We start from the raw sequence: 26,936 nt of genomic DNA, 5'->3' as shown, positions 1-26,936 counted from the left end.
TACTAAACTAAAACCAAAACGAACTTAATCCCTTTAGGTACAATATATGATGTCACCTGCAATCTATCCGGTCTTTATCGTCACTGTTGCAATAATGCTGATCTATACTACAAGTATACCTACTTACAATCTTTTGTGACAAATCAGCACACTTAATTATACAGGCACATACAATTCACTACAGGCTACCAATTGAAACCTGGCAGGAAAAATGTTATGCGTACCTTTCTCTTCCACGAACTATACTGCAATTAAAGAATCGCACCCACGTATGTGCAAAAAAAATACACTAAGTGAAATAATCCAACAGAAATTACTACACCAGCTGAAATCCACTAGGCACAGATTCAGCGTTCGCTTTTGAAAACGGTAAGTGCTAATTTGTGGCGTTTGCGCGGCTCTGTTATAAGGGCTAATATACTCCGACCGAAACACCGAATCTTTTTTTTTTTTTTTTAAATAAGCTTACAGAGCATGTGCATGCCATCTAAAAATACTGCCGCCCACGCAGGAGTCCTCTGCATAAATCGACGACAAAAAAAACGTAAGGCGATCGCAGTCCGAACGCGGAGCAGGGAGAGCATGTGACCCGGGAGCACGGGCTCGTCTGGAGCAGATAACGGCTCTGAGATCCCCTCGTTTAAAAAACGACGTTCTCAGCGAGACCTCCGGCGCGCACGCGCGGTAAAGTTTGACGCCGATGACTTGGCCGGGCCGCCTGACACGGTGCCCTTTAAAGGCCGAAAGGGGCTGCAGGTCGGCTCTGCGGAGACGGAGCGAGGACCGCCACAGAAGCCCAACATCTGTATCTGCTCTTCACACAGAAGCCCAACATCTGTATCTGCTCTGTACACGCGCTGCGCGGAGCCAGAGGGGTCCCAGTGACACGCCGTCTCTCTTCCAGCACCTGCTATATTAGCACCAAAGTTTTATAACAAGCTGCCGCTCCTATGCGAATTCAGAACCACACACTCAGTGGACAGCGGTCATTTACTGACTATTCTTTTGTTTTTGGGGGGGGGGTGAGACATTTCGGTTCACTTATTACCATGCAGCAGCAAAGGGAATATATCAGCATCTTCCCACCAAGGCTTCTAAGCCAGCGATCCTGCAAAAAGGAGAAAGTGCATCCACACCAAGTGTGTCACCAGGCCTGAAAACGCTGCTATCCTCCTGAGCCAAAATAACAGGCGGCTTAATTAATATCGCTGCCACGACGATAAAAATAGACGAGAATGAGACACCAAAAACTGTTCTGAGAAGGAGAGCTTAAAGCCACACAAACTCCCCAGTGCTCGACACACCTGGGCCTGCCGCTGAACAGCATCACAGGGCTAGCAACTCACGTAACCATGGCAACATCAATGTTCCAGACATTTCGCAGCGAGTTTAATTACTTAGCGTGCTCAGCTTCTGCTAGGCTCCCCCCATAAAGGTCTCTAGCACAAATCTACAAACACATGGCATTATCTCCGGGGGTCAGGGGTAGGAATCTGACTAGCTTTGTGCATGATTTCCATTGGCTCTCTGAAAATACTCCTTAAATCCTTTCCAGGTCAATGACCCTCTGCTTAGATTGTACTTTTCCCCAGAGAGAGCGTGTGCGTGTCCCGTGATGGACAGGCGTGCTTTAAGAGGAGGTCACGTCTCACACCTAGTGCCCACTGAGCCTGGTTCCAGCTCACTATCGCCCTCTTCAGGACAGTGAGGTTACTGAACACTTTTTCTGACACGGAACAGAATTTCTCAATCCTGTTAAAATTGCACTTTAACGCACTACACACTATAGAAACCACGGGGCCTCTAGGTATATGTATATTGACTGGTCTCAACTGCGGTCCACCGTTCACACTGGGCCCAATACTGAAATACTGTAAGCCCGCAGTTCCACAGAAAGGCCAGCTAGAAAAGGGTTCTCGGGGATAATAAAAGAGATAACTACTCATAAGAAATCTGAAGGGAAAGAGGAAAGGGGAAAGTTTCCGAGCTGTGAAATATGAGCAAAGATCAGGACATTAAGGAATTAATTTGCAGTAATCCGCCTCTACTGAGATATCATTATATCATTAGACATAATGGGACATTCAAAAGATAACGACTGCAGCCACACAAAAAAAGGCTTTTTTGCAGGTTTAACATAATAAATATATAAAACATAATTACAAATAAATTTACGCGGAACGCCTGCCGACATACCTATAAAATGGTCTCACTTACAGTAAAAGAAGACTCTCTTAATTGTTATAAATTGCACTGGTCAAGCATGGTATATTTCATAAGCATAAAATGAGCAAATCACAATTTTTCAATGGATAAATCTGTGCCGAAATTCAATTTATAGCTTTTTATAGCAGAGTAATTAACTAATGCCAAAAATATTTAATAACCATGATTAGTCAAGGAAAAAAGGGGAAAAGAAGTATGCCTTTATGACAAGAAACATTAATTTTTCCTTATTAGATTCAGCTCTATATCATGTTGCCTTAAAACATTTCAGAACACATGTTTAATGATGAAATTACATACTTATCAGTATATATCCTGGACATCAAACCGTAACTTTGATATTTTTGCAGCATCAGATGCATTTTTAATGTTCCAGCATGCATAATAAATATAGCTTATTTGAATCTCTTTTATTAGATTGTCAGTAGTGACAAAATCCCACACTGTCATTTTCCCAAAGACACTTTTTGAAAAAGCAGTAAGTAGGTGACACAAATCACACAAACAACAAAAAAATACAATAGCTAGGGAGGGACAGAATTCTTAAACAATAATGTTATATAGAATAAGAAATAGCATACTAATACTATACATATTACTGGGCATGATGCTATTAGATAGAAGGCCTGGTAGAGAAAGACTGGAGATGTAGAGGTCTAGAGGACTCTGTTAGCACTTTTCCTGGACAGTAATGGTGGGGGGGAAGGTCACATTCAAAGCCAAAAGATCCGTCTGTAACTTCAGTCTGTCTCCTGTGGCACCTGTGTCTGGGGTCGCTAACACGCAGATAGCCTGGAGCTCCTTCCACAGAGCTCGTTAGCTCCACGCGCTGCTTAGCGCCTTAGCGCGTACATCACACGCTACGGGAAAAGGGCTCTTCCTGAAGGCAAGATTGGGCAGAGGGAGGGTTACTGGATGCTTCGCGTTGAGCGCAAATTATGCGCGTGCGGGCCGCACACGGTCTCCGCCCGCCGTCCTCACGCCGCATCTCGCTTCCAGCTCAGTGAGAGCGGGGGGGGGGGGGAATTTCCAAAGGCTTTCGTGTAAAAAAATAAATTAAAAAAACCAGGCGACACCTCGCGTTTCCCGCCTCTCGGTTATCGCTTCAAACGGCGTCCTGTGATGTTTATCCGAGCGCCGGGAGGGGGAGGTGACAGCGGATGAATGTTCTCCTCCGCCGCCGCCGCGCCTCTCCTCCATCACGAGAGGGAGCGGAGCTTCCTGCTCCGCGGGGTTTCCGAGCGCTCCAGAAGCCGCCGCCGTCGCCGCGGATACGGCGGCGCCTTTGATCGCACGCCGCTCTCTCGTTCACACAGCTCCAGCGGGCAGACGTCTTCAGCGCACCCGGCCCCCCGGCGTCCCGTCGCGTGTTCTCTGTGATAACCCCGGTCTAGACCTCCCCCTTCCCTGCGAACGAAACGCCGTCTGTGTTCTTTATCGTGTCCTCGTCATTCAGATGGGATTACCATATTCAGATAAGAAGGCTTTTTTATGTCGACTAACAGAACGAAGCTCTACGTCTCTATGCTGTCGCCTATTGCCAAACACTGTTGCTTTAATGCCTTGGTTTTTGTTTTGTTTTTTCAGCTTTATTAGACAGGATAGTGTAGACAGACAGGAAGAATTAGGAGGAGAGAGAGGGAGAGACATGTGACAAAGGTCAGCGGTCGGATTCGAACCGCCGACGTCGCGGCTCGCGATGAGCATGTGGAAAGCGCTCTATGGGCCACGCCACTGGAGGCCCCCGCTTTATTGCCTCGGTCGACGGTAAATGCATCCAGGCATTTTTTTTTTTGTGTGAAATCACTCCGGTACGTACATCTTAGTGAAATAATTCAAATTCACAGAAATGAAGAATAAAGTAGACTTTCCCATTAAAATAAAAAAACAAAAACCTTTGTTATTTTCAGCATCACTAAAGATAAAATAAAACCCTTGCACTCGCACAACTGTACCCTGAACCTTTTATTCTGATAGCGTGTCCAGCCAGAAAGCCAGCCACAGACAGCAGGGGGTCTGCTAAGGACTTCTGTACAACAGCACAGATAAGTGACCCCTGCGAGGGCCCCAGAGCCCAACGGGGCCCCCGAATCATTAATCAAGCAGCCACGGCAACCGTAAAAGCGGGGCCCGAAGATGGGGCCAGGGCCGAGGACTGCACGCGTCCCCACAGAGTCCGCTCCTCTCCTCATAATTACATTAATTGCAATTAGCTTTCAACTCCTTCATAATTCTTGCTGTCTGACACCTGCAGAAGGGCCCTTGGCTGCTGTTCAATGTAATTTCGCCTCCCTCATCACTCACACTTGTCCCCCCCCCCCCCCCCGTCCCCGTCCCCGCCTCCCCTCCGGCGAGTGATTTATGGCGGCCCCGCCGTTAAACGGAATTTGCACCTCCACGACTCCTCGCTCCCAAATTTACGGCGGGCGGCCGCGCGCTAATGCCGCCGATAATCTCCGAGCCGGAGACCGGAGGGGGGGGGGGCGTCTGCGACCGAGAGGACCCCCGGACCGCCGGCGTGGGAGAGAGCAAGGCACGGCGGCGGGCCAGTGGCGGCCTGGCGGTGGCTGGACATCTCCCAGGACGACGTTGCTCACGGATGCCAGCGGCCCGGTTCGTGGCATGGCGACATCGCATGGGATCGTGGGGGCTGAGCGACAATGGCATGTGGAAGGTGGGCGCGCAGCCATTTCTCCCGCGCCGATATCCACAGGTACGGACTCTTCAGAAAGCGCGCTCGCCTCTCTCAGACAACAGCCCGGATCATAATGACTCTGAGCGGCAACGCCGTTTCTATCTCATGACCTCAAACCGCTGCAGTGACAGAGCAGCGCTCAGCCCCACCGCTCCTGACACGGAGCACCCACCTGGGCTCTGACACGCTCGCTTTGCAGGAGAGTCTGAGGAGGTCCTTCAGCGAGCGCTACGCTCCTTTCAGATCCCGCCTCCTGAAATCCATTTGGAGAGAATATGCACTCGATGAAATGAAGCAGGCTACACAGACCTCCATGCGATCGATAGCGTGCCGTGCCCATACAGTTCCATTAGACTTTCCCCCAATTTAATTACGCCTCTTATTCTTACCTAATGGGAAAACGTCCCATCCTTTAAGAACCAACAAAGACAGGGAGGGGAAAATCTAAACAAATTAACGGCCTCTTTTCACTGCCCGCTTCAATTATGTTTGCAGGTATACACACACATGCACACACACACACACACACACACACACACGCGCGCACACGCACATGCACACGCGCACATGCACACACACACACGCACACACACACACACACACACACATACGCACACGCACATGAACACACACACACACGCATACACACACATGTACACACACACACACACACACACATGTACACACACACACACATGCACACGCACATGCACACAAACACACACACATGCACACACACACATGCACACAGACACACACACGCACACACATGCACATGAACACACACGCGCACACACAGACACACACACACGCACACGACTGCAGAAGGGAAAGTTAAATATATAAGCAGGCAGTGTAAACAGAGGTGATCTGTTCTTTCTTCTCTTTCATGTTTGCTCCTGCAGGAACCCGCTCTAATCTCTTCTCAGATTAAAAGCTTTCATTCAGAAGAGTATCCAGCCCTGGTAAAACACACATTCCCTTCAGAAAGCCACCTGCGCAGATCTGATCATAAAAAGGCCGCGCGTTCAGGTTCGGCTGTGTGCGGGTGGTTTATTTATTTACCTACACGTTTATTTTCTCACAAATTTTTTATGCCGTTTTCTTTATTTGTCCAATTTTGAATGTGTGTGTGCGAGAATCCTGGTCAAGCTTTAAAACAGCATCACTACAGTTCAGCGTTCATATACCGTAACTTCACACACATAGAACGTTTTCTGTATTGAATGCAAAATGTGTGGCGGGATCAGGATTGCTGTAAGATGGATCTGCTCTGCCGCACTTCATGTGTGCATTTTGCTCTGCAGAGTGTGTGTGTGTTTGTGTGGGGGGGGGGTGTCTTCACCATGGTAACACTTCAGGAAAGCCCTGGGGGTTGGCCAACACAAGCGGGTTTTAATACTGTCAGTACTCTATCCCCGCCTCTAATCACGTTACTCAAATGCGACCCACTCCTAATGTGTTTTCACAGCGCTCCACACAACACCGCCCAATTCTTCCACACACTCACTCCTTTATCCGTCTTTTCTTGACTAATATATTCCTGATGGAAAAAGTCCAAACCATTTCCATTGTGCCTTTTTTTTCCCCCTCCCAGAGTTATTACAGTTTAATTTATTGCTTCTGTAACAGTCGCCAGGACAATTCAATCAATTATTGCAGATGACGTGCATGCTGAAAACATGTTTAAAAACAAAAACACATTTTTAAGCACTTACATTAGTTCTATGTATAATGAACACTGCAAGGGACTTCTTTTGGGGGGTGATTATAATTGTGTAGTTTTGCCAGCTAATTTGTTTAACCTTTTCTATGCATTAAAAAAACCTCCATACCAATCTAATTCCTCATTGGAGATTTTCATTTAATTATCATGTCATTTTCACTAATCCACGCAATTATGCTTACATACGTGCTAAATAATAACAAATAGCTGAGAACGACATTTATAAATTCTGGATAAAACCCAACATCAGTAAAATATGGATCTGGCCTTTACATTTAAAAACTTTTTTTTTGTTTTCAATAGGAAGAGCTTTGATTAACGCAGGAAAATGTCCCTTCTGTGCTGTGAACTAAAACATGCAGAAGCCCTTTTTGTACAGGAGACTGAGCATCCGGACTAGCGAGCAGGCGTGGCGTCCGGAGGAGAACGCGCGGCGCGGGGATGAGAACGCGTGCGTGTGCGCGGCTTTGAGAGCGCGGGACGAGCGCGAGACGAGCGCGGCCCGCCCCCTCGCTCAGGCGGGTCCCGGTTGCCGCGGAGCCCCGCCGGTTCATCGCTCAGATCGCGCGCCCGTCACTCACAGCCTCGTTCGCACCCGGGTGACCGCTCTGGGTGAGAGACGCACGCCGCGGCTGACACCCGCCTAACGACGGATCCGCGCGCGGCGACGTGCCAGCCCCGCGGTCACCCCCCCCCCCCCCGGGGGTTAACAGGGACCGGGGTTCGAGGAGGGCGGGGGTGGGGTGGGGGGGGCGGAGCCAGGGGGCGGGGATAGAGCTGACACGCTGCGCCTGGCAACAAACCCAGGCCAGCACGCAATGGGTGGATGGTAGATGCATCTCTACAGCAGGCTCATAATTACGTGTCGCTCTTTCAAGATGGTGAGATTTCTGGGATCTCTGACACGAGGCAGCGTCACCATGTCGCCTGCCACGCAGTGTGACAGCAGATCCCTGTACACAGTACCAATCGGGTCACCCGTTGTTCACGAGTGCTAAGATATTTAGCTACGCAGAGTACTGTACAATATACAGGGTCAGTTTACATTCAGCTATCTTTCATACACATCTAAGTAGCGAGGGTGGCTGTTATGTACAGGAAATATAGAAGCTCAAGCAGAGAATTCTGGACAGGAGCAGTAGAATTCATCTGATGTATCTTGGAGATAGGAAGCAACGCTTTAGCAAACGGAATATTCCGTAAGGACTGGTGTGACCATTAGAGGTGCATAGGGGATTTCAGACAAACTGTACTTGTATGATACATGTATGCAGCTGTAGGGCTGGGAGCCAACCAGAGACTTGCCAGAGCAAACACTGCCCCCCCCCCCACCCCACCCCCACCGCCGCCTCATCCCTGACCCCCCGCCCCCCCCCGCCCCCCCGCCGTGCCGTTCCACGAGACGGCTGAAATAAAACTCGACAACCGACTGTCAACCGGCCGATTTCTTCATCCCAGCTTTAACCTCTGAACTGCGTTATTTTTTCCCCCGGCCTTAGTGAAAATTGATTGGATGACGGCTGCTCCCCCCCCACCACCCACCCCCTCCCCCCCCGCGCCGGCGCCTCCGTGTCTCCGAGGCGACGCCCCGGCTCCGTTTCCCCGAGTTTAATAGAGCCCCAGCAGCCCAGAGCTGGACCGCGCGCCCCGCTTTGACTGAAGGAGCTGTCTCGCTAACGTCACTCTTTATTGGACCCAGCAGAATTGTGGGTAATGAATGGGGGGGGGGGGTTGAGAGATTGAACTCAGAGAGCTTCGCCGGAGAGCCCGGACGGCGGCCCTCCAGAACAAAGTTTGGTCCCCCCTCCCTGAGGGAAACTCCCAGCAGCCATTGCCAGAGCTGCGTCTTTATCCCGGCAGAGGGAAGTGACACGTTTATCAGCCGGCTGCTCTGTACAGCCGCGTGTTCTGACCGGCAAGCAGATACACTGCAGTGCATGAGAGCGGAGACACATCACACTGAGCATTATGTCATGTCTTTAAATAGCACTCACTAATAACACTCACTAATGCTCACTGAGCATAAGTCAGTGTTATTAAGTACTATTTAAAGAAGAGCATGTATGCAAAGAGCATAAAGATACAGGAATATGAAGACCTGGAAGCCTTTGAGGAAGCAACAGAGAGTAGAGCTAGAGAAAACGAGGAGTACGCCCTTTCAACGACATGTGGTCAAGACTGAGGCGATGACACACGCACCCCTGGAGCCATCCCTGCCCACCACAGGTACAGCACATTACATTCTCAACTTACTGCAGAGGAAAAATCTCACGCAGTTTAGAAAGCACATTATCCATTCAGGCAGCTGCACAGTTATCGAGGCGATCCAAATAAGCACGGACCTTGTTTACAGGCACAGCCGCGAGAGTCCCCGGCTGGGATTTGAACCCGCGACCCCGCGTTTATAAGCTAATTTCCCCGCCCGGTGTTCCAGGCTGGCTGGCTCGATCGAGCCTCTGAGCAGCCTCCTTATGCAGCGGTTCCATCTGCTGGGTGCGGAGGACCGGCCGGGCCGCCGCAGGCTCGGCTTCCAGAGGGACCCCAGCCCTTGTGGGGACCGGGAGATGCACGCAGCCGCAGAAGGGAAGAGGCGGGCTTGTCTTTCAGCGCGCCTCCGTGTTCTTTCCGTAGCGCGGAGCCAATTAAAGCCGTCGCCACGGCGATCTTCCACACGGAGGAAGCCGGCTGGATTCGTGAGGTCAAACGCACTCTTGGGGGGCACTCTGGGTCTCAGCAGGGGGGGCAATGCCGCGATACCCCACACAAGGCACGCGCGCGCGCGCGCACACACACACACACACACACACACACACACACAGAAGTGAAAAAAAACACTTACCGATGTACTCGAAGACGTAAACGACAAAGAAGGGAGTGACGAGGTCGTTGATGCCCTGCACGTACCCACTGGCGGGGTGGCGGATGGCCCAGATGAAAAGGATTCGCTCAAAGATCTACATTTGGGGAAATAAAGGGTCACGTATCAAATCTGCACATATAAAAAGCCAAGAAAGCAACAACTGTCTGCTTCCTTTCATACCCATTCACAAATGGGTTCCTTTAGACCCTCTACATTCAGCTAAAAATACCATTAACATGGCACTGTGGTTCTGAATCACTAAGACCTTTAGCACATGCAAAAGCTTTTAGCACATGCAAGACTAATAACACAACTGATGATTGGAGCAAAACAAAACCCATGACCAATCATTGGTCATGTTATTGGTTCCGCGTGTGTTAAAAGATTGTGCACATGCTACAGTACACATCTTAAATGTAAATCAGGCCCTGTATTGCTAGAGTATATTAATCTATACACACACGCTTAGTATGTACATAGGCAGTCATATTTTCACATCCAAATTCTGAAATTAACACCAGACAGTTCAGATAGAGAATTCAGAGTAGCAAAGACCCCCCCCCACCACCACCACCACCCCATCCCCCACCCCACAAAAAAATATCTATTCTGATCGATTGTTTTTAAGAGCGCCCATGGGAGCATTAGTCAGACGGTTAAAACGCTAAGACAGAGGCAAGGCTGAGGGAAGAGGACGATTAGCCTAGCCGCTGCGTATTTGCGTGGTGAGCCGTATGTAAGGAGAGGCGGTGCATCCCGCTCAGGATACAGTATTTATAGATTTGGGTCAAGGTAAACCGACTGGTGTTACTTGATCAAGGAGTGCGGGACTGAGGAAAAAATAAATCACGCGCTTCACTATCAATTTTTCACCCGCGCTTTCGCCCGCCTTTCCGCCGCTGCCGCCGCCGCCGCCGCGTATCAAGGACTTTTGCTCGACTTCCACTTCCCCCCCCCCCCCCCCCCCCCATTCCTCTTCATCTTTTCGTACCAAGGCAAACACTTCCATCTTCATTAAAGGCGGTGTCTACAAGGGTTTTTAATGCTTCGCCCCGCTGTCAGCCCGCCTGAATTAAAAGAGGCTTGAAGTTCAACTTAAATCAAGCGCGGAAATGGATTTACATTTTCCTTTTTTTCAGCCGCTGCCTGCGCTTGACAAGGGGGCTGATGGTATATAACAGAGCGCAGAGCGCACTGCCCGTCATGTTTCTGTCATCTTAGAAAAAAACTCATTTCTCACTATGTACAAAAGCCCAGTAAGATTCATCATACAGCCAGCCTAACCGCACTATTATTATTATTATTATTATTATTATTATTATTATCGTTATTATTATTATTATTATTATTATTATTATTATTATTAATAGTAGTAGCAGTAGTATTATAATGATGATTATGAATGGGAGCCAGCATTAATGCTATTGACATTGGTCACCATTATCAGTCTCATTTCCTGCAGTGTGGGACAGGGGAGGATGAGACTGCCGCTCTCCCTTCAGTGAACACCCTGGAATTCACGACCAGGGTTCCCCTCGCTGCCCCCCCGTTAGGGAGGGGAAATCAGACACTAAAACGGGCATCAGAAATCAATGCCCCCCCCCTCACCGGAACGTTCCGGAGAGAGGCCGGGGGAAGCCGTGACGGCAGAGCTACCACCTCTATCACCGCGATTTGCTTAGTGCGCCAACTCTCAACCTCGTATCGCCGCCGTACGATCGGAGAAAAGCCTCGAACGGCTTGGCTCGGCTCGGCTCGGCTCGGCTCGAGCCGCTAACTCAAAAGTAGCGACGTGTCGCGAGAGAAACGTGTCGAGGTTCTGTTAAAAAAAATAAATAAAAAAAAGATGTAAGCGAAGACTTGTTTTTCCGCTCGTTTGTGCCAAATTAACTGGCGATACTGACTGGCTTTAAGCTTTCTTAATTAGGAGTTCAGCCGCAGTGAAAATAAGCGATCCCAGGGGGCCGGGGATGAGAAGCGCTTAAAAGAAGCTTTCATATGTTCTTTCTGCTCAGCTTCCTTTAAGATCCTGTACGGACATAATTATTCACATAGAATGGCACTACGCATACAGTAGTCAGTTAAAGCAGTCACGGGCTTTCATTATTCAGATTAAAGACTTCGCGTTACAGGTGTGTGTGTGTGTGACTCATGCACGTAGAGGAAGAGGAAGAGCGCGTAGAGGTAAGGGTGTGAGCCCAGAGAGGGGTGGGGGGGACGGCCATGCGGTCTGGGGAGCAGAGAGCGAGCGGACTGCCGCGAAAGCGAGAACATGCAGTGTGACGTTCCTGTTCCTGGTTCGAGTGGACCCGTGTCAAAGAGCCATGTTTTACTGGGTCTGCCCCACAGTGGATGGTTTATGGGTCCACTGGATGGTGAATGCGCTTGGGTCTGCCTTAGTGAGAACTTCTTACACGCAATATGAGTCACTGGGGATAAGTGTTTGCTAAATGCCTAAACTGTTAACATGTAAATGTAAGATAATCTTGATTTTTGAGTATTTTCTTTAAATATGGAGCCGTATGTCTTTTAACCGGGACAGTGACATAAATCGGAAGGTTTAATAAATTTGAAAATACACACTAACTGTGATCATTTTAGGCCAAACCATTAGGAATTTATAATAACTTGTACAAGCCATGGCCACTCAGCCTTCATTGGCTCATCATTTGACCATTCTTTAAGAGAAGTAAGTCATCTAGGAGAAGCTTTTTCAGAAAAGTTTAAGTTTTCAGGAAAATTAAAAATGGTGGAAAACCCAATACGAGGTAAATATTCTCAGGAGGAGAGGGAGCTGTGTAGCAAACGCAGTCAAATGGGACATGGGGGCCGGGCTTGTGAATAAAATCACAAAATTGTTATATGCACGACTGCAACAGGTGGGCAATCTCTGCAGTTGCGTGTAGGACAAGCGTACCAAATTTGGTAAGCGTAGCTCTTACCAGCAAAAAATTTAATGGAATGCAAATGGAAAAGGGAAAAAAATAAGAATCCACACAAAAAGAATAGCTTCCAGCACCTGTCCTGCTTCGACCCTTAATTATGGGTCTATTTTTCTGGGAATGTGTTTCTCAATGTGTTCTTTCTCTCGGGTGGATTGGTTTCAGTTCTTACAGGTCTAGCGCTGAGAGAATTTGCTACGGGTCTATCTCTGAGTGACTGCGCTGCGGTCCTGAGGCTGCGTGAACGCTGCATCACGATCAACGGTTTCCCTGAGGAACACGGTCTGTTTTCCACTCCCGGGACAGAAAGACCCAGCTCTGGGTTTAGCGGTACGGATAGCGATACTGGTTCGAGTCGGCCTGGAGTTTTTTGTCCAGTGGAACCGGCAGGTCTGCACGGTCTCGGTCTGAGAGACCGCGCCTTCACGGTCACCGAAACCCCCCTTTCAATGCCAACGCGGCGCTGGAGCTTCTGGAGCGGTCCTCGGTTTGCGCGGACGTTCAGGCGCCTGACGGGCGGACGGTGACCTCCACGCGACTCCGCGCGATCGGGGAGGACACAGAGGGCCCGGAGGATCGCTCTTCACACGTCGGATCTCAGGCTGCGACGCCCCGAGTCGCCCGTTACCGCCGTCTGTTGAGCAGATCCAGTAGAGAGAGGCGCGCGCTAATTTGTTTTGATGGTAGCGCCGGCGCTAGCAGGTTTAACTATTTAGCAGCGCAGTGAAACATTTAGTAGTGCGAACGCAGGAAGATGGAAGACGATCCGCTTCACTGAGCTCCTCAGCTCCTCAGCACAGGAGACGATGAGGGGTAACACCACCGCCTCAACTGCATACAGTAATATAACATCCAACATACTGGATTTCCCACCATCACTGACTTCTCAGCGTGGTGATCTATAATTGACCTTACGGTGGTCCAGGGAGAGGCCTTCACTTCAAACTCGACCATCTCACTGCCAGATAAACACACCTGACTGATCCACCGCACAGACTTTAATACATGTCCAATGCTCACATAAGTCGTAAATTAATACTGTAATGACTACCGTTTTTTTTTTTTTTAGTTTGTTTTCATTCAATATCATTCCATAAGCTTGTTTACATTTTTTTTTATACCGGCTCTGACTAATTGTAATCAACATATAACAGTCAATATGCCTTTTTCCACTGGAAATCTTGATTGAATTTATTACCCCTATACCGACATCTGCTACGTACTACCGCCACTGTATAGGCAAGCCCACGGCTTTGATATACGTCCATATCCATGGCAACCAAAAGACCAGCGGAACTTGAAGTGCGGAACATAATGGCAGATCACCGAGCCCAGCGCAGCCCGTGGAGCATAACCACACGGCACGTGGCTCAGCGTATGTTCCCCCTCAGACGAATGCCTTTAATATGGCCAAGGAACGCAAATGATAACGCGGTACCGACGATATCCGCACAACGACTTGGTTTACCGAAGTAGTTCTGCTGTGTGAAAAAGAACTATGTGTTTATATCCACAGTAACACCTGAGGGGGGGTGGGGGGGTGGGGGGGAACTGATATCAGAAATAAAAAAGGTTTTACCGCTACGGGTCGCGACTCGCACAAGCCGAAACGCACACCTAAAGAGGTCCTGTAAAGCGGGGGAGAGAAACCCGTCTTAAATTCTGTATTGATTTTTTTTTAGCTGGTAGCCGCGCGACCTTTAGCCGGGCGGTTAGACCCAGCAGACCTCCGGCCCTGGTAAAGTCTGAGGGGGGGTGGAGGGGGGGGGGCCCGGACCCAGAGGGCAGACACAGAGGGAGCGGTGCAGAGCTGAACCCGAGGAGAGGGCAGAGCACTCAACGGCCTCTCCACCTGTAACCCCCTCCCCTCCTTAATTAACGGAGCGCTTGTTCTCGCGCCTTTAGGAGGTGCGCGAGACGGGGCCCCAGGTTCGTTAGGGCCCCGCTCCCCGGCAACGTTAATTAGCACCCATATTCCACCCAACGTCTCGCGACACCTGTACACGCACGTGCGCGACCTATTCGGGCCCGGATCTGAGAGACGTATCGATCGCCACCCGTGGGAGAGAAAAAATGCGTTAATAACAGATTTGTTAGCGCCAGGAAATTGTACTGTGCATTGTTTTCACACCATTAACACCCAGACGCGCTGTTTCTATCGATCACGCTCCGGTGTTCTCTGTGTAGTCGTGTAAAAGAGGGCTTCTCGTTCCCAGGTGTCTATACAATACGGGAAGCTTCCTAGCATAGCAGAACGGGCTTGTGGCTAATGGGTCTGTGACTCATATGCAGCCGTTTCAACATAATAGAAGAAACCTGTGAGTGTGCATGTGTGTATGTTAGTGTGTGTATGTGCGAATAATGTGCAATATGTGTGTGCGCGCCCGAGTGAGCAGGTGTGTGTGTGTGTGTGTGCACTGCATGTGTGTGGAAGTCTCACCTCTTGCACAGAAGCTTGTTGAAAGAGAGGAATAAGAGGATTAGTTCTCGGAATGTCAATGTGAATCTGCGGGGAGAGAACACAAAGAGGCGCACAGCCGGGTTATCCTGGGTTGCCATCGGCCGTTAGAGAGAGGCGCCGCCGGTTAGCCGAACCGGGCCCCGGGTTCCGCAGAGCTTCCTTATCGCGCCGAACCGGGCCGTGGGGTCGAGTGGGGGGGGCCTCACCTGCCGTACGGGCTCCCGCCAAACCCGCCGCGGCGTTAGCGAGCGCGGCGAAGCGGCCGGCCCCACCGCAGCGGCTCTTTCCTGAGCGCGGAAGTCCGTTCATCTCTCCCACAGAGCCAATAACGCAGTAATGAACTGCAGGCAGGAATTAAACCGATCTCCGCAAAAGCATAACAGTCTTGCTGCGGTGACCGATGGGGCTGTTTGTGTAATAAAAGGGAAAGATGGACGCACTGCAAGCACATCCAGAGTAATGTGTCCTTACAGCACCCCTGTTATTAAGTAACAGGGCGTCCGCGGCCTTCGTAGAGTTTGTTTGCACTCTTTGAGCCTTGCGTTACAGCAGGTGAAGCTGACAGAGACCCCAACACCCGGTTCAGCGTTCAGGACCCTGACAGAACAGACAGGCGGACGGACAGACGGACAGACAGACAGACTGGGCTTCCGGCAGACGAGCTGAGGGCATGCCGCTGCTGACGGGGCGGGGCGGGGCGGGGCGACAGCGCCCCCTGTTGGCCTGCCGCTCTTACCTCCGTCACTCGGGGCTGCAGTATTAAACACTCCAGACTCATACGGGGGATATCTATGTGGATCTGACAGTCCGGGAGAGAACAGCACAAACACACACAGCACTCAGGAGCAATCCACTGGGTTAACACGATCAATAACACAGAGGGCCCAAGGGAACCGCACCATTTCCAGAGACAATAACACATGCACACAGTAACACTTCAAGGGTTTTCGACGCTTTCCTTTCAGGTGACCTTTGCAGCGATTTGGATTTTCATTTTCTACGATGGTAAAATAATGCAACTCACCCCACCGCCCAATGATACAGCCACAACACAGCTTAATATACATATACATATACAGTATATAGTCACAAAAACTGCATTCAAAATATGACCATCAGAAATTGTGGGACCAAGGCAGGACAAGGAGGTGTGGCTGATACACCCTCATTACCACAGTCATCAAAGAATATACATTATCTGACAGTTGAAAATGCAATTAGGATTACTAAATTAACATAGCTGCCTGATTTCGACACACTTATTGCACTTTCAGTGAAACTGTAAAGACTGCTTCTTAGATGTCATATGCGCTTATTAATTTGCTTCCTTATTAAATACGTGTGAGAAAGATAATCATTTAGATAGAGATAGATTTAGATAAAACCAGCTATTCGTTTCAGGCAAAGGGAAAAATATGAAGAAAATGGTTTATGAAGAAACAATTTTCAAATACATCAGACGTATTGAAATGATCCATTTAATATTTATGAATGCTGTTAATATTTCATATTTATGTTAGCATTTGCATTAGTGTGCGTGGAAATGTGTGTTGCGCTGGGGAAAAGGCTTCTTGCTCCAGCTCAGAGGCTCATTGGGGGTAAAGGGGGGGTCTGTGTGAGGCCTTGGGGAAATTAGGAGGGGCTGTAACGATGCTGGAGACCAGAGACAGACAGAGCTCTGAGAATCTGTCACTCACAGATACATGAAGGAAATCCAGCTGTCAGAGAGAGGGGGGGAGGGGGAGAGAGAGGGAGGGGGAGAGAGGGAGAGAGGGAAGGAGGGAGAGAGCGAGGGAGAGGGGGGAGAGATAGAGAGAGAGCGGGAGAGAGAACAAGAAAGCAAGAGAGCAAGAGAGGGAGAGAGAAATAGAGACAGACAGAGAGAGCAAGAAAGTGAGAGAGAGAGAGGGAGAGAGGGAGGGAGGGAGAGAGAGAGAGAGAGAGAGAGAGGGAGACAGAGAGAGACAGAGCGAGAGAAAGGTGCACGCTGGTCAGAGCAGCGTGAGGCGGGGGTCTAAGGCTGCGGAGCGTAGCCGCTACAGGCCGGCCCCACCCTCACACCCAGCCCAGGAGAGCTCTGACTCCTCACCGGGCCTGGGGGGCCAGACACCGTGGACACACACAGGGCTCCAGAAACAGTGAACGATGATGCAAACCAGAGTCAATAAAACACATGCGTTCTCTGAACGATGTGTAAGGAATCTCGAATCCTCTCACCGAACGGCCCTTCTGCTTTCCACTCTTAACTGTGAACGGCCGGCATGGAGCAAGGGAAACTTTCCACAGAAATGAGTAAATAAATGAATAAATAATCAACTAGCACAGGAAGCATATGAGACCTATCTCCAGCTCTGACTCATCACTGCTCGGGCACGTCCAGCCAGCAAGCAAAAACCCCACGTGGCATTAAAAGGTACTACCACAATTACTGCTGCACTTTTAAAGGCAGATTAATGAAATCACTCTGACTCACTTTAAATTAGGAAGACTGAACAATGAAATCTTATTAGGCAAACCGGGAGGCTGCTAAAAATCTGGTTTATCTGGTCGCCATTTTTATCCTCAAACGTGTCGTTGGATGGAGGTACCTATCCCAGTCCTAAATCTGCCAGTCAGTGTGGGCCAGCTGCAGGGGCCGGACCCTCTTTAATGGGCCAAATGGACGCGCTTTTTGGCGGTGCAGTGGAGCTGCTGGGATTTGGCGAATGACAGGGAGATGTTGAGCGGAGCGGTTCAGCCTCTCCCAGAGACATCCCTGCGTGTGTGTGCTGGAGTGTGTCAGTGTGTGTGTGTGTGTGTGTGAGAGAGAGAGAGAGAGCGGCAGGCAGAAGCACTTATCACCAGATAACCGGGCCTGTAATCCCGTCTCAGGGCCCAACGACCTGCCAGTGGCCCCTTTCAGGTCCTGAGCACGGCGGCATTCGCGCTCCTCAGAGGGGACGGGCCGGAGTTTGGGGTTCAGACCGCTCTTGGTTATTTTCCCCCAATATCAGTATCATCTGCAACCTTCTCTCCATTCTCTCACTCTATCTCTCTCTATCTCTCACACACACATACACCTTCTCAATCACACCCACTCCTTCACTCACACACTCCTACACACATAAACACGTTCTCACTCACACTCCACCTTTCTCTCCCACTTTTAACTTTCCCACTTTTCTTTTTCACACTCTGTCACAGTCATTCTCTCACACACAAACACTCACAAACTTTCTCTCTTTTACACACACACACACACACACACACACACACACACACACACACACACACACACACACACAAACGCACACACTCTCTCTCTCTGGTAGCCTGAATTGTCAGGCCATCAGTCAGTGCACTCATAGGACTGGTTGACTGGTCTGTTAGACACATCTATCAGTGTCCACAGACCACAGGGGACCACCAAGGGTTCTATAACTCTGTCCCAGCCTGACTGCACGACTCTCTGATGGCGATGATGTAACTCTGAGGCGGCGCCCTATTGGCTGAGGCCGTGGCGAGGCCGTGTCCGGAGGCAGTACCTGTCTGTAGGTGTCCTGGTGGTGCTCGTCGTTCCGGGAGTCGTAATACTGCTGGATGAAGCCGAAGTACTCCTGGCGTTTCCGCTGGAGCGTGCTCTCCCTCCTCTCCGTGTTCGCCGGGAGGTAGCCCTGCGGACACACACACACACACACACACACACAGGGGCCGTTACTACAGGCAGCTCTTCAAACCGCGCGGGCTTCTTTTCATGTGAGCGGCGGCGGTGTGGCACGGGACCAGGTCTCCTAGCGCGGGTCGAGCCGCCGGCCCCACGGAGGAGCGCCGGGAAGCGCCGGTCCGACACGGGCCGACCGACGGGCCGGCTGCCCGCGCGCGGCTCACACAGAGCGGGCACGTCCTCCCCCCCCCGTGAACCGGATCAATGGGCCTCTGTGCGGGAGACTGATGAAACAGCGCGGCAGTCAGGTGCAGGTGAACTGGTGTCGGGCCGCAGTCTTCCCCTCCGGCCCAAGATGGGGGGGGGGGGGGGGGCAGGGGGAGAGTAGGGGGGGTTGGGAATGCCCAGGGCAGAGACGGCACCATTTCGGTCTTTGTGAAACCGACACCCTGTCAGTCCCACGCGTGGCACAGGTCCCGGGACTAAGAGCCCTGACTGTGTAACCCAGGCCACAGACTCAACAAGTCCTCCATTTCCCCCCTCTCCTAATCTGGCCCGCCTGGCAGCGAGGAAGAGGAGTGAGTGGCGAGCTGACCTTCGCTGCTAAACAGAGCTGTAAGAACGCGCTTCAGAAGCAGCAGACGGGCGCAGCGCTGAGCGGCGCTGCTCCCTGCGCCCACGCCGCTGACAGCGAGGAGGCGGTCTTCGGCGGTGTGACACGCGTGGGCGGAACAGAGAGCCGAGCGAGCGCCAGCGCTAACGCTAGCGTGGGAGCCGAACGCATCGCTAGCCACTTAGCGAGACCGCGCTTTCAGTGCCCCCCCACACCACCCCCCCTCCCTCGCCCAAACCGAAACGGTCAGGCGGAGACACCCCTACAGCCCGCGGAAGTGTCACGGGCCCCCCGAACGGGTGTTTCCTGTTCCGGAGCAGTGGAGTAAAGCCGTGGGGGGGGGGGGGGGGGTCTGCGCTGGCCTCCGGTGAACCGTCGCCTCCAGCCTCAAAGTTCTGCCAAGTGAATCGACTCCTGTCATCGGCTAAAATAGATTCCGAAAAAAAAAAAGGAGGGAACTTTATTTCAAAATGGTTTCCGTGGCGATGCGCAGCAGATGTCCGTACCAGAAAAAGAAAGTCTCGGGATAAAATAATTGATTGCGGGGAAATTTACGGGCCCAGAAATCCATTAATCACCCGACGCACACGCCCGTGTGCTTTTTTTTTTTTTTTTTTACTTCCTCTCCCGGACAGCTTTTACAACAAGATGTATGCGAGCCACGCCGGCCCCTTTATGGCAGGAATCAGGCCGATTAGCAGATGTCAGAGAGATTAAACCTAATTGATAATGCACTGCGTGGCTTCCAGGATATCGGAATCAGGCCAGCGCTCAGAACAGGGGGCGGGGCCCCGTCATTACGGATGATAAATATGAAAGAAGCGTAGCGTAGGAGAAATATACTGATATTCATCTATATTTATCGTTATAGCTAACGGGGCACAGACAGACACAGGATGCCTTTCCCAACGCCGTTCGACAGGCTCGTTGCAAATTCAGCTGCCGTCTGGCAGCACGCATGTTTAATGCTACTCGATAAGCGCTGAAGATTTTTCAAAAAGTCATAATTGCCTCAAACGATGCTTAATGCGTGATCTAAAAACTAAAGATGAGCAGAGATACGGAGTCGGGCTTCGCCTCCGGACGCGCGGACTTGGCGGATGCGTTCCGAAGCGCTGAAACAGACAGCTCTGGCACTCATCTAAAGAAGACAGATCGCCTCGGCCAGGGCTGCGTTTTAATGGAGAACGCGGGCCGTGCGTAAACGTCTCCTTCCCTCCTTCCCTCCTTCCCTCCTTCCCTCCTTCCCTTTCTCTCTCTCTCTCTCTCTCTCTCTCCCACCAGCGCAGAAAAAAAAACCCATTTCCGCATTCCAAGATTGCATGCGTCTGAATGCGGGCTGCATTTCCACAGGGACCGCCTGCGATGCGGAGATGCAAGCCCGATTGGGTTTCCGCCCTGTCAGAAATGCGGGTTGCGTGATGTCAGAGAAGCCGTCAGGCTCGTCTCGCTGTACGTTTCGGGCTGTTGTCCCAAACGCCGGGGGGGGAGGGGGGAGGGGGCATCGGTCTGAAACGGCGAAGACGGAACCGCTCCGTCGAGCGGTGAGTCACGCGCTACGCAAACACAGCGGACGCCACAGAAACAGCGCTGTCCTTTTCCGCGGCGGGAGGAGGAGATCGATACGCCGTGGAAATGCGGCTCGGCGCGTAGCGTAGCCGCGCGGCTCGGCGAAGGGAAAAGCAGAGGCGGCCCCGCGCCGAGGAAGAGCGCTTTTTTTTTCGTTTTTTTTCTTCATCTGTGGAGGACGAAACGCTCAGAACAGGTGCAAACGCGAGAAAGACGAAAGCGGGTACGGTAATGGATGTTCCGCCTGGTCGCGGAGAGGACAGGCCAACACACCGCTCACGGCACACACACACACATACACACACACACACACACACACACAGGCACGTGTGCACGCATGCACACACGCGCATACACACAGACACACACTCACACACACACACACACGCGCACACACACACACACACACACCTACACACACACACACACACACGCTAACACACACATACACTCATACACACACACACACACACACACACACACCCACACCGGCCCAGAAAGAATGGAGCAGCCCGCTGCTCAGGCCTAAATAATGTTTAAAATCCTAAACAAGGCACGGCTTTTCATCAATTCCCTCTCCCAGCTGTTGCGGGGAGGGAGCCCATTTGTCAAAGCCTCGCACCATCAATATTAACTAAATGGGAAACATTGTTTAATCGCCTGTGCGGATTTGTCCTTCAGCATAATAAAACGTCGCCCCCTACGCCACGGGGACAGTCGCGGCGGCCTCTGCTAGGAGCACGGAGGACCGTCCCCCCGAGCGTCATCTGACCAGAACTTTCTCTCTCGCGGCAACACCTGATTGGATCTGGGCTCCCGTCCAGGCGGGGACCAGCAACCAGAGCGGCAGAACATTATTCACTTCATTTCCTGTCCATCGCAAATACTCCAAACGGCGATACCTCACGCGCCGAGAGCCCTGAGGTGGCGGGACGGAGACGGGGCCGGATAAACGGGTCTGGACCCGGACGTTTCGGGTTCAAATCCCCGACGTGGCACAGCATCTGCTTTAGTAGAACCTCCGCTGGAAAAGCAGATGAACTCATTACATTGAGAGCCACTCTCATTTGTTACCTGGATTTTAAAAAATTGCTGGCTTCCTTTGTTATTCATATTTGAGAAGCTGAGACCTTTGTTTACAAACACAATAAAGCAATGCACTCTGGGACAGCTGTCTGTCTCCGGCTCTGGCTGGAAGGCTGGCTGTCTCTCTGTACCTGGAGGCGTAGCGTTAACAGGCGCAGATTTGTATTACATTACGCTCTTTTTGGCAGGGCTTCCTATGCAGAGCTATTTACAGTACAGGAGACACGGAAGTGCACTTACCTGATTGACATGAGCGCTAGCACCAGACCCGGCTAACAACAAAAGATCTGCATCAATGAGTTTGCGCTTGCGTTTGCCTTGGCATCGAGCGTTTTGAGTTTGTTTGCTTTTCGGTGGAGGTTCCCCTCAAGCAAACATCCAGCTGTGCAAACGAACACTGTTTGGACTGTGTAACTCACCCCGAGCGACGAGTCCGAGCCAATAAAAAACCTCATTTTAAAAGTTTTTTTTTTTGCCAGAAACGCACCTGGCGTGCCAACGCACATTCCCACATCAACACAATTTGAGCAACGAGGCACAACTGTCAGTGGAATCCATCTTTGAATGGCTTATCACAACCCACAACAAAGCTTCATCCAAGTAGACAAGGCCATAAAAGTGCGACCTACTGACTAGCTACTCACATGAGCTGAATCAGAGGCCAAAACTACAGACACGGTGCTGTGAATCACCACACAGAGTCCCCCTCCATTACACTGCACATGGCTATTGTATGGTTAATGTTCATGGTGATGTATGTTGCGAACATAAGATGTGGTCACATGACGTGCAACACCACTGGGAGGGAGATGCGGCAGTTCCGGATTTTCGCCACGGACGCCCCATGGAGCGAGAGAGCGAGAGAGAGAGAGGGAGGGAGAGAGAGAGAGAGGGAGAGAGAGAGAGCGAGTGCACCCACACACACACACACAAAAACAAAAATGAACATCTTCACACTTCCCCTTCACAGGCTCTGGGAAAAATAAACAACAAACTAAAATAAGAAACTAAAAAAAAAAAAGAAAAAAACGAACTCCGCGGTGGCGACAGCTTCTCAGCCCGTCCAGCCAGGTTAGACTCGCCCTGTCAGTTCCCCCTCGAACTCACTCTCTCCCCGCATGCGCTGCCTCTAACAGCCCCGTACCGTGGAGAGGAGCACACCTTTAAGCGCCTGGCCTGATTGGGTAACACCGCCCAGGTGCGGGCGCTCACTCCACCGGTAGGCGTGGCTCAGACCGCTCTGACTCCCAGCCGGATCGAACGCTGCAAATGTATTTAACATGAATGCAACTGAGACTCACACAAAGACTCCAGTGTGTATCCGGTGCGGTTCGTCCAACAGTAAGCTACTCTTGGGTATAAAATGGACATTCAAAGACTTTCTGTGAGATATCCAACAACAACTCTTTGTTTTCCCAATATCCATGATACATACAACTGCCTGTCATGTTTTTCTGCTTTCCTGATTGAATTCTTTTAATGCTGCATGACTCTTAATGGGAAAACGCAACGCATTCACTGCTCATTGTTCAGTTTCTGTGCTCCTCATTCACAGACCTCAGAGTTAAGCACCGCAGGGAAAAAAGGCCGTCTTTTTGTTGTGGATTCTGAAAGCTCGCTACAGTGTCACCCAGGGTCAGGCGACTGCAAGGTCTTTATTGGACGAAGCCGTGCAGGATTTAACGCATCTCCATGGTGAAGAGAGAGAGAGAGAGAGAGAGAGAGAGAGACCGAACGCACGCGGTTACTCGTCAAAGGCCACGGACCGTTCTCCTGGGTATTCGACGTCACGTGGAGGGAAACGCAACAGACCAGCAAGCGCCCGCTTCAGAACAGCTCCGCCTCACACTCGTCTGTGCTAACCGGCTCGGAGCGTCCTTCAGGCCAGAGAGAGAGAGACGCGACGCGTCCGGTACCGTCTCTCCTGCGCTGCGATTCCACGCACGGCCGCCCGCGCTGCTGTTCCAGCCGCGTCTATTTTACGCTGGACTCCGAGTCGTCCCGTTTCCGACCAAAAAAAAAAAAAAAAAAAAAAAACAGGAAAAAAAGAAAAAAGGCGCACTTGCGCGGGCCATTAAAACGCACTCATTACTCCGGGAGCGGGGTGTTGTGCAGAGATATCGCTTTCGGCGGGAGCGCGGGCGCTTCCTCGCCTCCTCCAAGGCGCGGCGGCCACTCCGCATGATGAGAAGGCGTAAAAGACTTCCTCCCGCTCAAGGTTAACTGGGAGCCGGCGCCGGGGCGCCCCCAGAGGCCGAGGCCAGGGGAACGCTCCGCGCTTTCTATCGGACCGCCGCCGCGCCGCGCCGCCAAGCGAGGGGCCAACGGCGAGCAGCCACGAAAAGCCGGGGAAGCGGAGAGAGAGGAGAGAAGAAAGAGGAGGGAGGAAAAGGGAGGGAAAGCGTGCAAATCGGAGGGAAAGGGGGCGGCGGCGGCGGCGAGCCCGGACATCAGCCGCGGCTAATCTCTGGCAGACGCCGCGCGCTTCAGACGCCGCGCCTAATAAGATACCGAGCGGCGGTAAACGGGCGTCTCTTTTTTCATGTTTCTGAGGTGGAGGAAGAAATAAAACGGATAAACAGCTCGGAGAATCAATTTTCGGAGTAAATTAAATCTTTATTTTCTAAGCGGACGAACTGACAAACGAAAATGATTTCTACTTAGGGGGAAGCGTTTGAGCCGGCTCCTGCGTTGGATGGGTGGGGGGGGTGCAGGTTGTGAAGTCAGCAGGCTTGGATGGGTGGGGGGGGGGGGGGGGGGGGAGGGATTGATTGTGCATTAAAAGCGAGGGAATAGAAAGAGACAGCGGGCACACAGACAGTGGCGCTCCTTATCGCTCTTCTGAAAGCATGATATCCAGCCGCTTGAATGCACTCCCAAACACCGCCTCCCCTCCAGAAGTCCCACAGACACCCCGGGCCGGACGCTCTGACTGCAGCGGGGTACGCATGGCGATGACATACGAGGTTACCGGGGGGGGGGTCGGCCTCGGACACTCGGTCTCAGGCGGCCAAGTGTGATGGGGGGGGGGGGGGGCAGGGGGTGTTAGGGGGCGGGGTCAGGAGAGATAAGTGATGACTATCTGGCCACGTCCTCCATTAGGAACTGGAACCTGGCGTCCCCATCCATCACGGTTCCCATCTCACTGTGGGTCGGCAGGGCCCCGGGACCCCCCCTACCGCCCCCCCATTCCCCCTGGCTCCAGAGGCCTAAAAGCGCCCCCCCCCCCCCCCCCCCCCCCCCCCCCCGGCGGTGACATCACAGGAGCAGCGTCCCCGCCCTGCTCTTTCTAATCCGGCTTCATTAATGGAGCCTTCACCTCGCTTCTGGATCCCGCTCCGCTCATCGATACCAAGCCCTGGCTGCAAATCCCCCGCCCGCGGCCACGGCAACAGGGGCCACGGCAACGGCGGCGGCGGCGGCCGGCGAGCGGGCCCCGCTTATTAAGGCTTATTAGCGCAGAAAAGCCTCTCCCCCGCCACCAGGAAACCACTTCATTACGCGGCAAGCGCTCGATACTCCCCGCAGAATTCCGCGTCGGAGGAGGAGCGCAGAGAGCTAGCCCCGCCGTCAGGCTCTCAGAATGACGCCGGGAAAAAACAAAAACCTGAGAGAGAGAGACGAACGGGGGGTTAAAGACAAAAGGCATCGCCGCAGTTTAATCTCCCGAGAAGGATTTTTCTAATGGCCGAGAAGAAAAAGCAGCAGGCTTATTACTCTCTCAATCACCGAACCGCGAGCGCGCCGATATTTATGAACAAAAGAGTGGGGAAACGCACGCCGGCCCTTCCGCGCGACGGGCCCGCCGCCCTCCGGAAAGAATAAAGTGAAGGACGAGACGAGTGCGTCTGAGCGGCGAAGGTCAGAAGCAGCGCTCCTACAGGGCGGGTTTTTCTCTTTGTATCGGGCGGGGCGCGGGTTTACCGAACGCCAGACGTGACTCGCGTGAGAAGAGAAGCGTTTTCCGCGCCGCCCGTCGGAGCGGGGGTCCTTCCTGACACGGGACGGATTTAAAGGTCAGGCGGGCGCTCGGATCCCCGAAGTCCTCCAGGGGCGCGGAGGAATAACACGCGCCGGGGTCCCGCGGTCCCGGGCACCTCTGACAGATTGCTTTCGCGCGCGGGGAGCGCGGGACGGCCGCGGAATTTCAATGCCGCCGCCGCCGCCAGCAGACTTGAGCGGGCGGGATGAGGCGAGCCTTTCGGATGACAGAGAATCCGTCTCCGCGCCGACGGCCACGAAGAGGACAGGCCAAAGTACAACTGATACGCCGACGTCGCGTGATGCGCATCTGCGCGGGGCAGCGGGGAAGCGCGTGCTGTGACTGCTGAGCCGGACGGCGAGCCGGCGTGAAAAACAGCGCCCCCTGTATGCAGCGCGCAGGCATTACACCCCTCCCTGACAGAGCGGTGCTGAGAGGCGTCCAACATGTTTTTGGCAGCGACGAGGGCGTGGCCATGTTCATCCATTTAGCGAAGCTCATTTCCAGCTCGCGCGGCTGGCAGCGGAAAGGCACCCTCCATACGCTAACGCTACCAGCTGACGGCCAAATGGAAATACATTCAAAAACACAGATTGCTCAAGCTCAAATCAATGACACGAGACTGTGACCCAAGCAGGTAAAAATACTTCAGCAAGCCTTGCTGGTTGCAGGAAGGAAGAGGCGGCTCAGCCTACGACAAACCAAATTTGGCCTAAGAAGTGAATATCAATTACAATGAGAAAACGTCTGGGAAAACTGAACTGTCACTTTAACTCTGTAGACATTTTGGAAAGCAGAATTAGTAAAGGTTCCCCAGAGCATGCACTGCCTCTTTCTCAATTTTTCAGACAGCAATGTTAAACTGAGCCATGATTAGATTCTTTTTTTAAGGCTTTTTTTTTTGAGAGTGTTTAGTGCTTCAGGCATAAAATAAAAAAAGTTTTTAATTTTTGCTTTTTGAAAACCAACCAAATAATATGCCAGAGGAAGCAGAGAGTGGAGTCTATTTAAAACTGAGAGAGAGAACTGAAATGACTGTTGCCATCACTGAAGCCTGGCACTGAGCCAATCAGAATGACTCTAAGTTTCATGGACGAATCATTGATTTCATTGATCAATCTGCACCTGATCTC

At 51.7% G+C, this 26,936-nt stretch overlaps 1 protein-coding gene across 2 annotated transcripts in view; it reads right to left on the bottom strand.

The window, feature by feature from the left end:
* The window catches only part of tbc1d22a (TBC1 domain family, member 22a), a 142,146-nt gene that overhangs the window by 79,919 nt on the left and 35,291 nt on the right, over positions 1 to 26,936 (bottom strand). The window contains exons 6-8 of one of the 2 annotated variants that reach the window (XM_035427162.1): positions 18,435 to 18,563; positions 15,647 to 15,709; positions 9,487 to 9,601 (exon numbers count right to left, since the gene is read on the bottom strand). In XM_035427162.1, the coding sequence (XP_035283053.1) occupies positions 9,487 to 9,601; positions 15,647 to 15,709; positions 18,435 to 18,563 (307 nt within the window). Of the gene's footprint in view, positions 1 to 9,486; positions 9,602 to 14,889; positions 14,956 to 15,646; positions 15,710 to 18,434; positions 18,564 to 26,936 lie in introns of both variants that reach the window. The other variant, XM_035427161.1, reaches the window with a different exon arrangement.

The sequence above is a fragment of the Anguilla anguilla genome, chromosome 7 (genome assembly GCF_013347855.1).
Source record: "Anguilla anguilla isolate fAngAng1 chromosome 7, fAngAng1.pri, whole genome shotgun sequence".
Taxonomy (NCBI): domain Eukaryota; kingdom Metazoa; phylum Chordata; class Actinopteri; order Anguilliformes; family Anguillidae; genus Anguilla; species Anguilla anguilla.
Note: the sequence above shows the minus strand (reverse complement) of the source record. Positions and strands in the feature narration are given on the sequence as shown.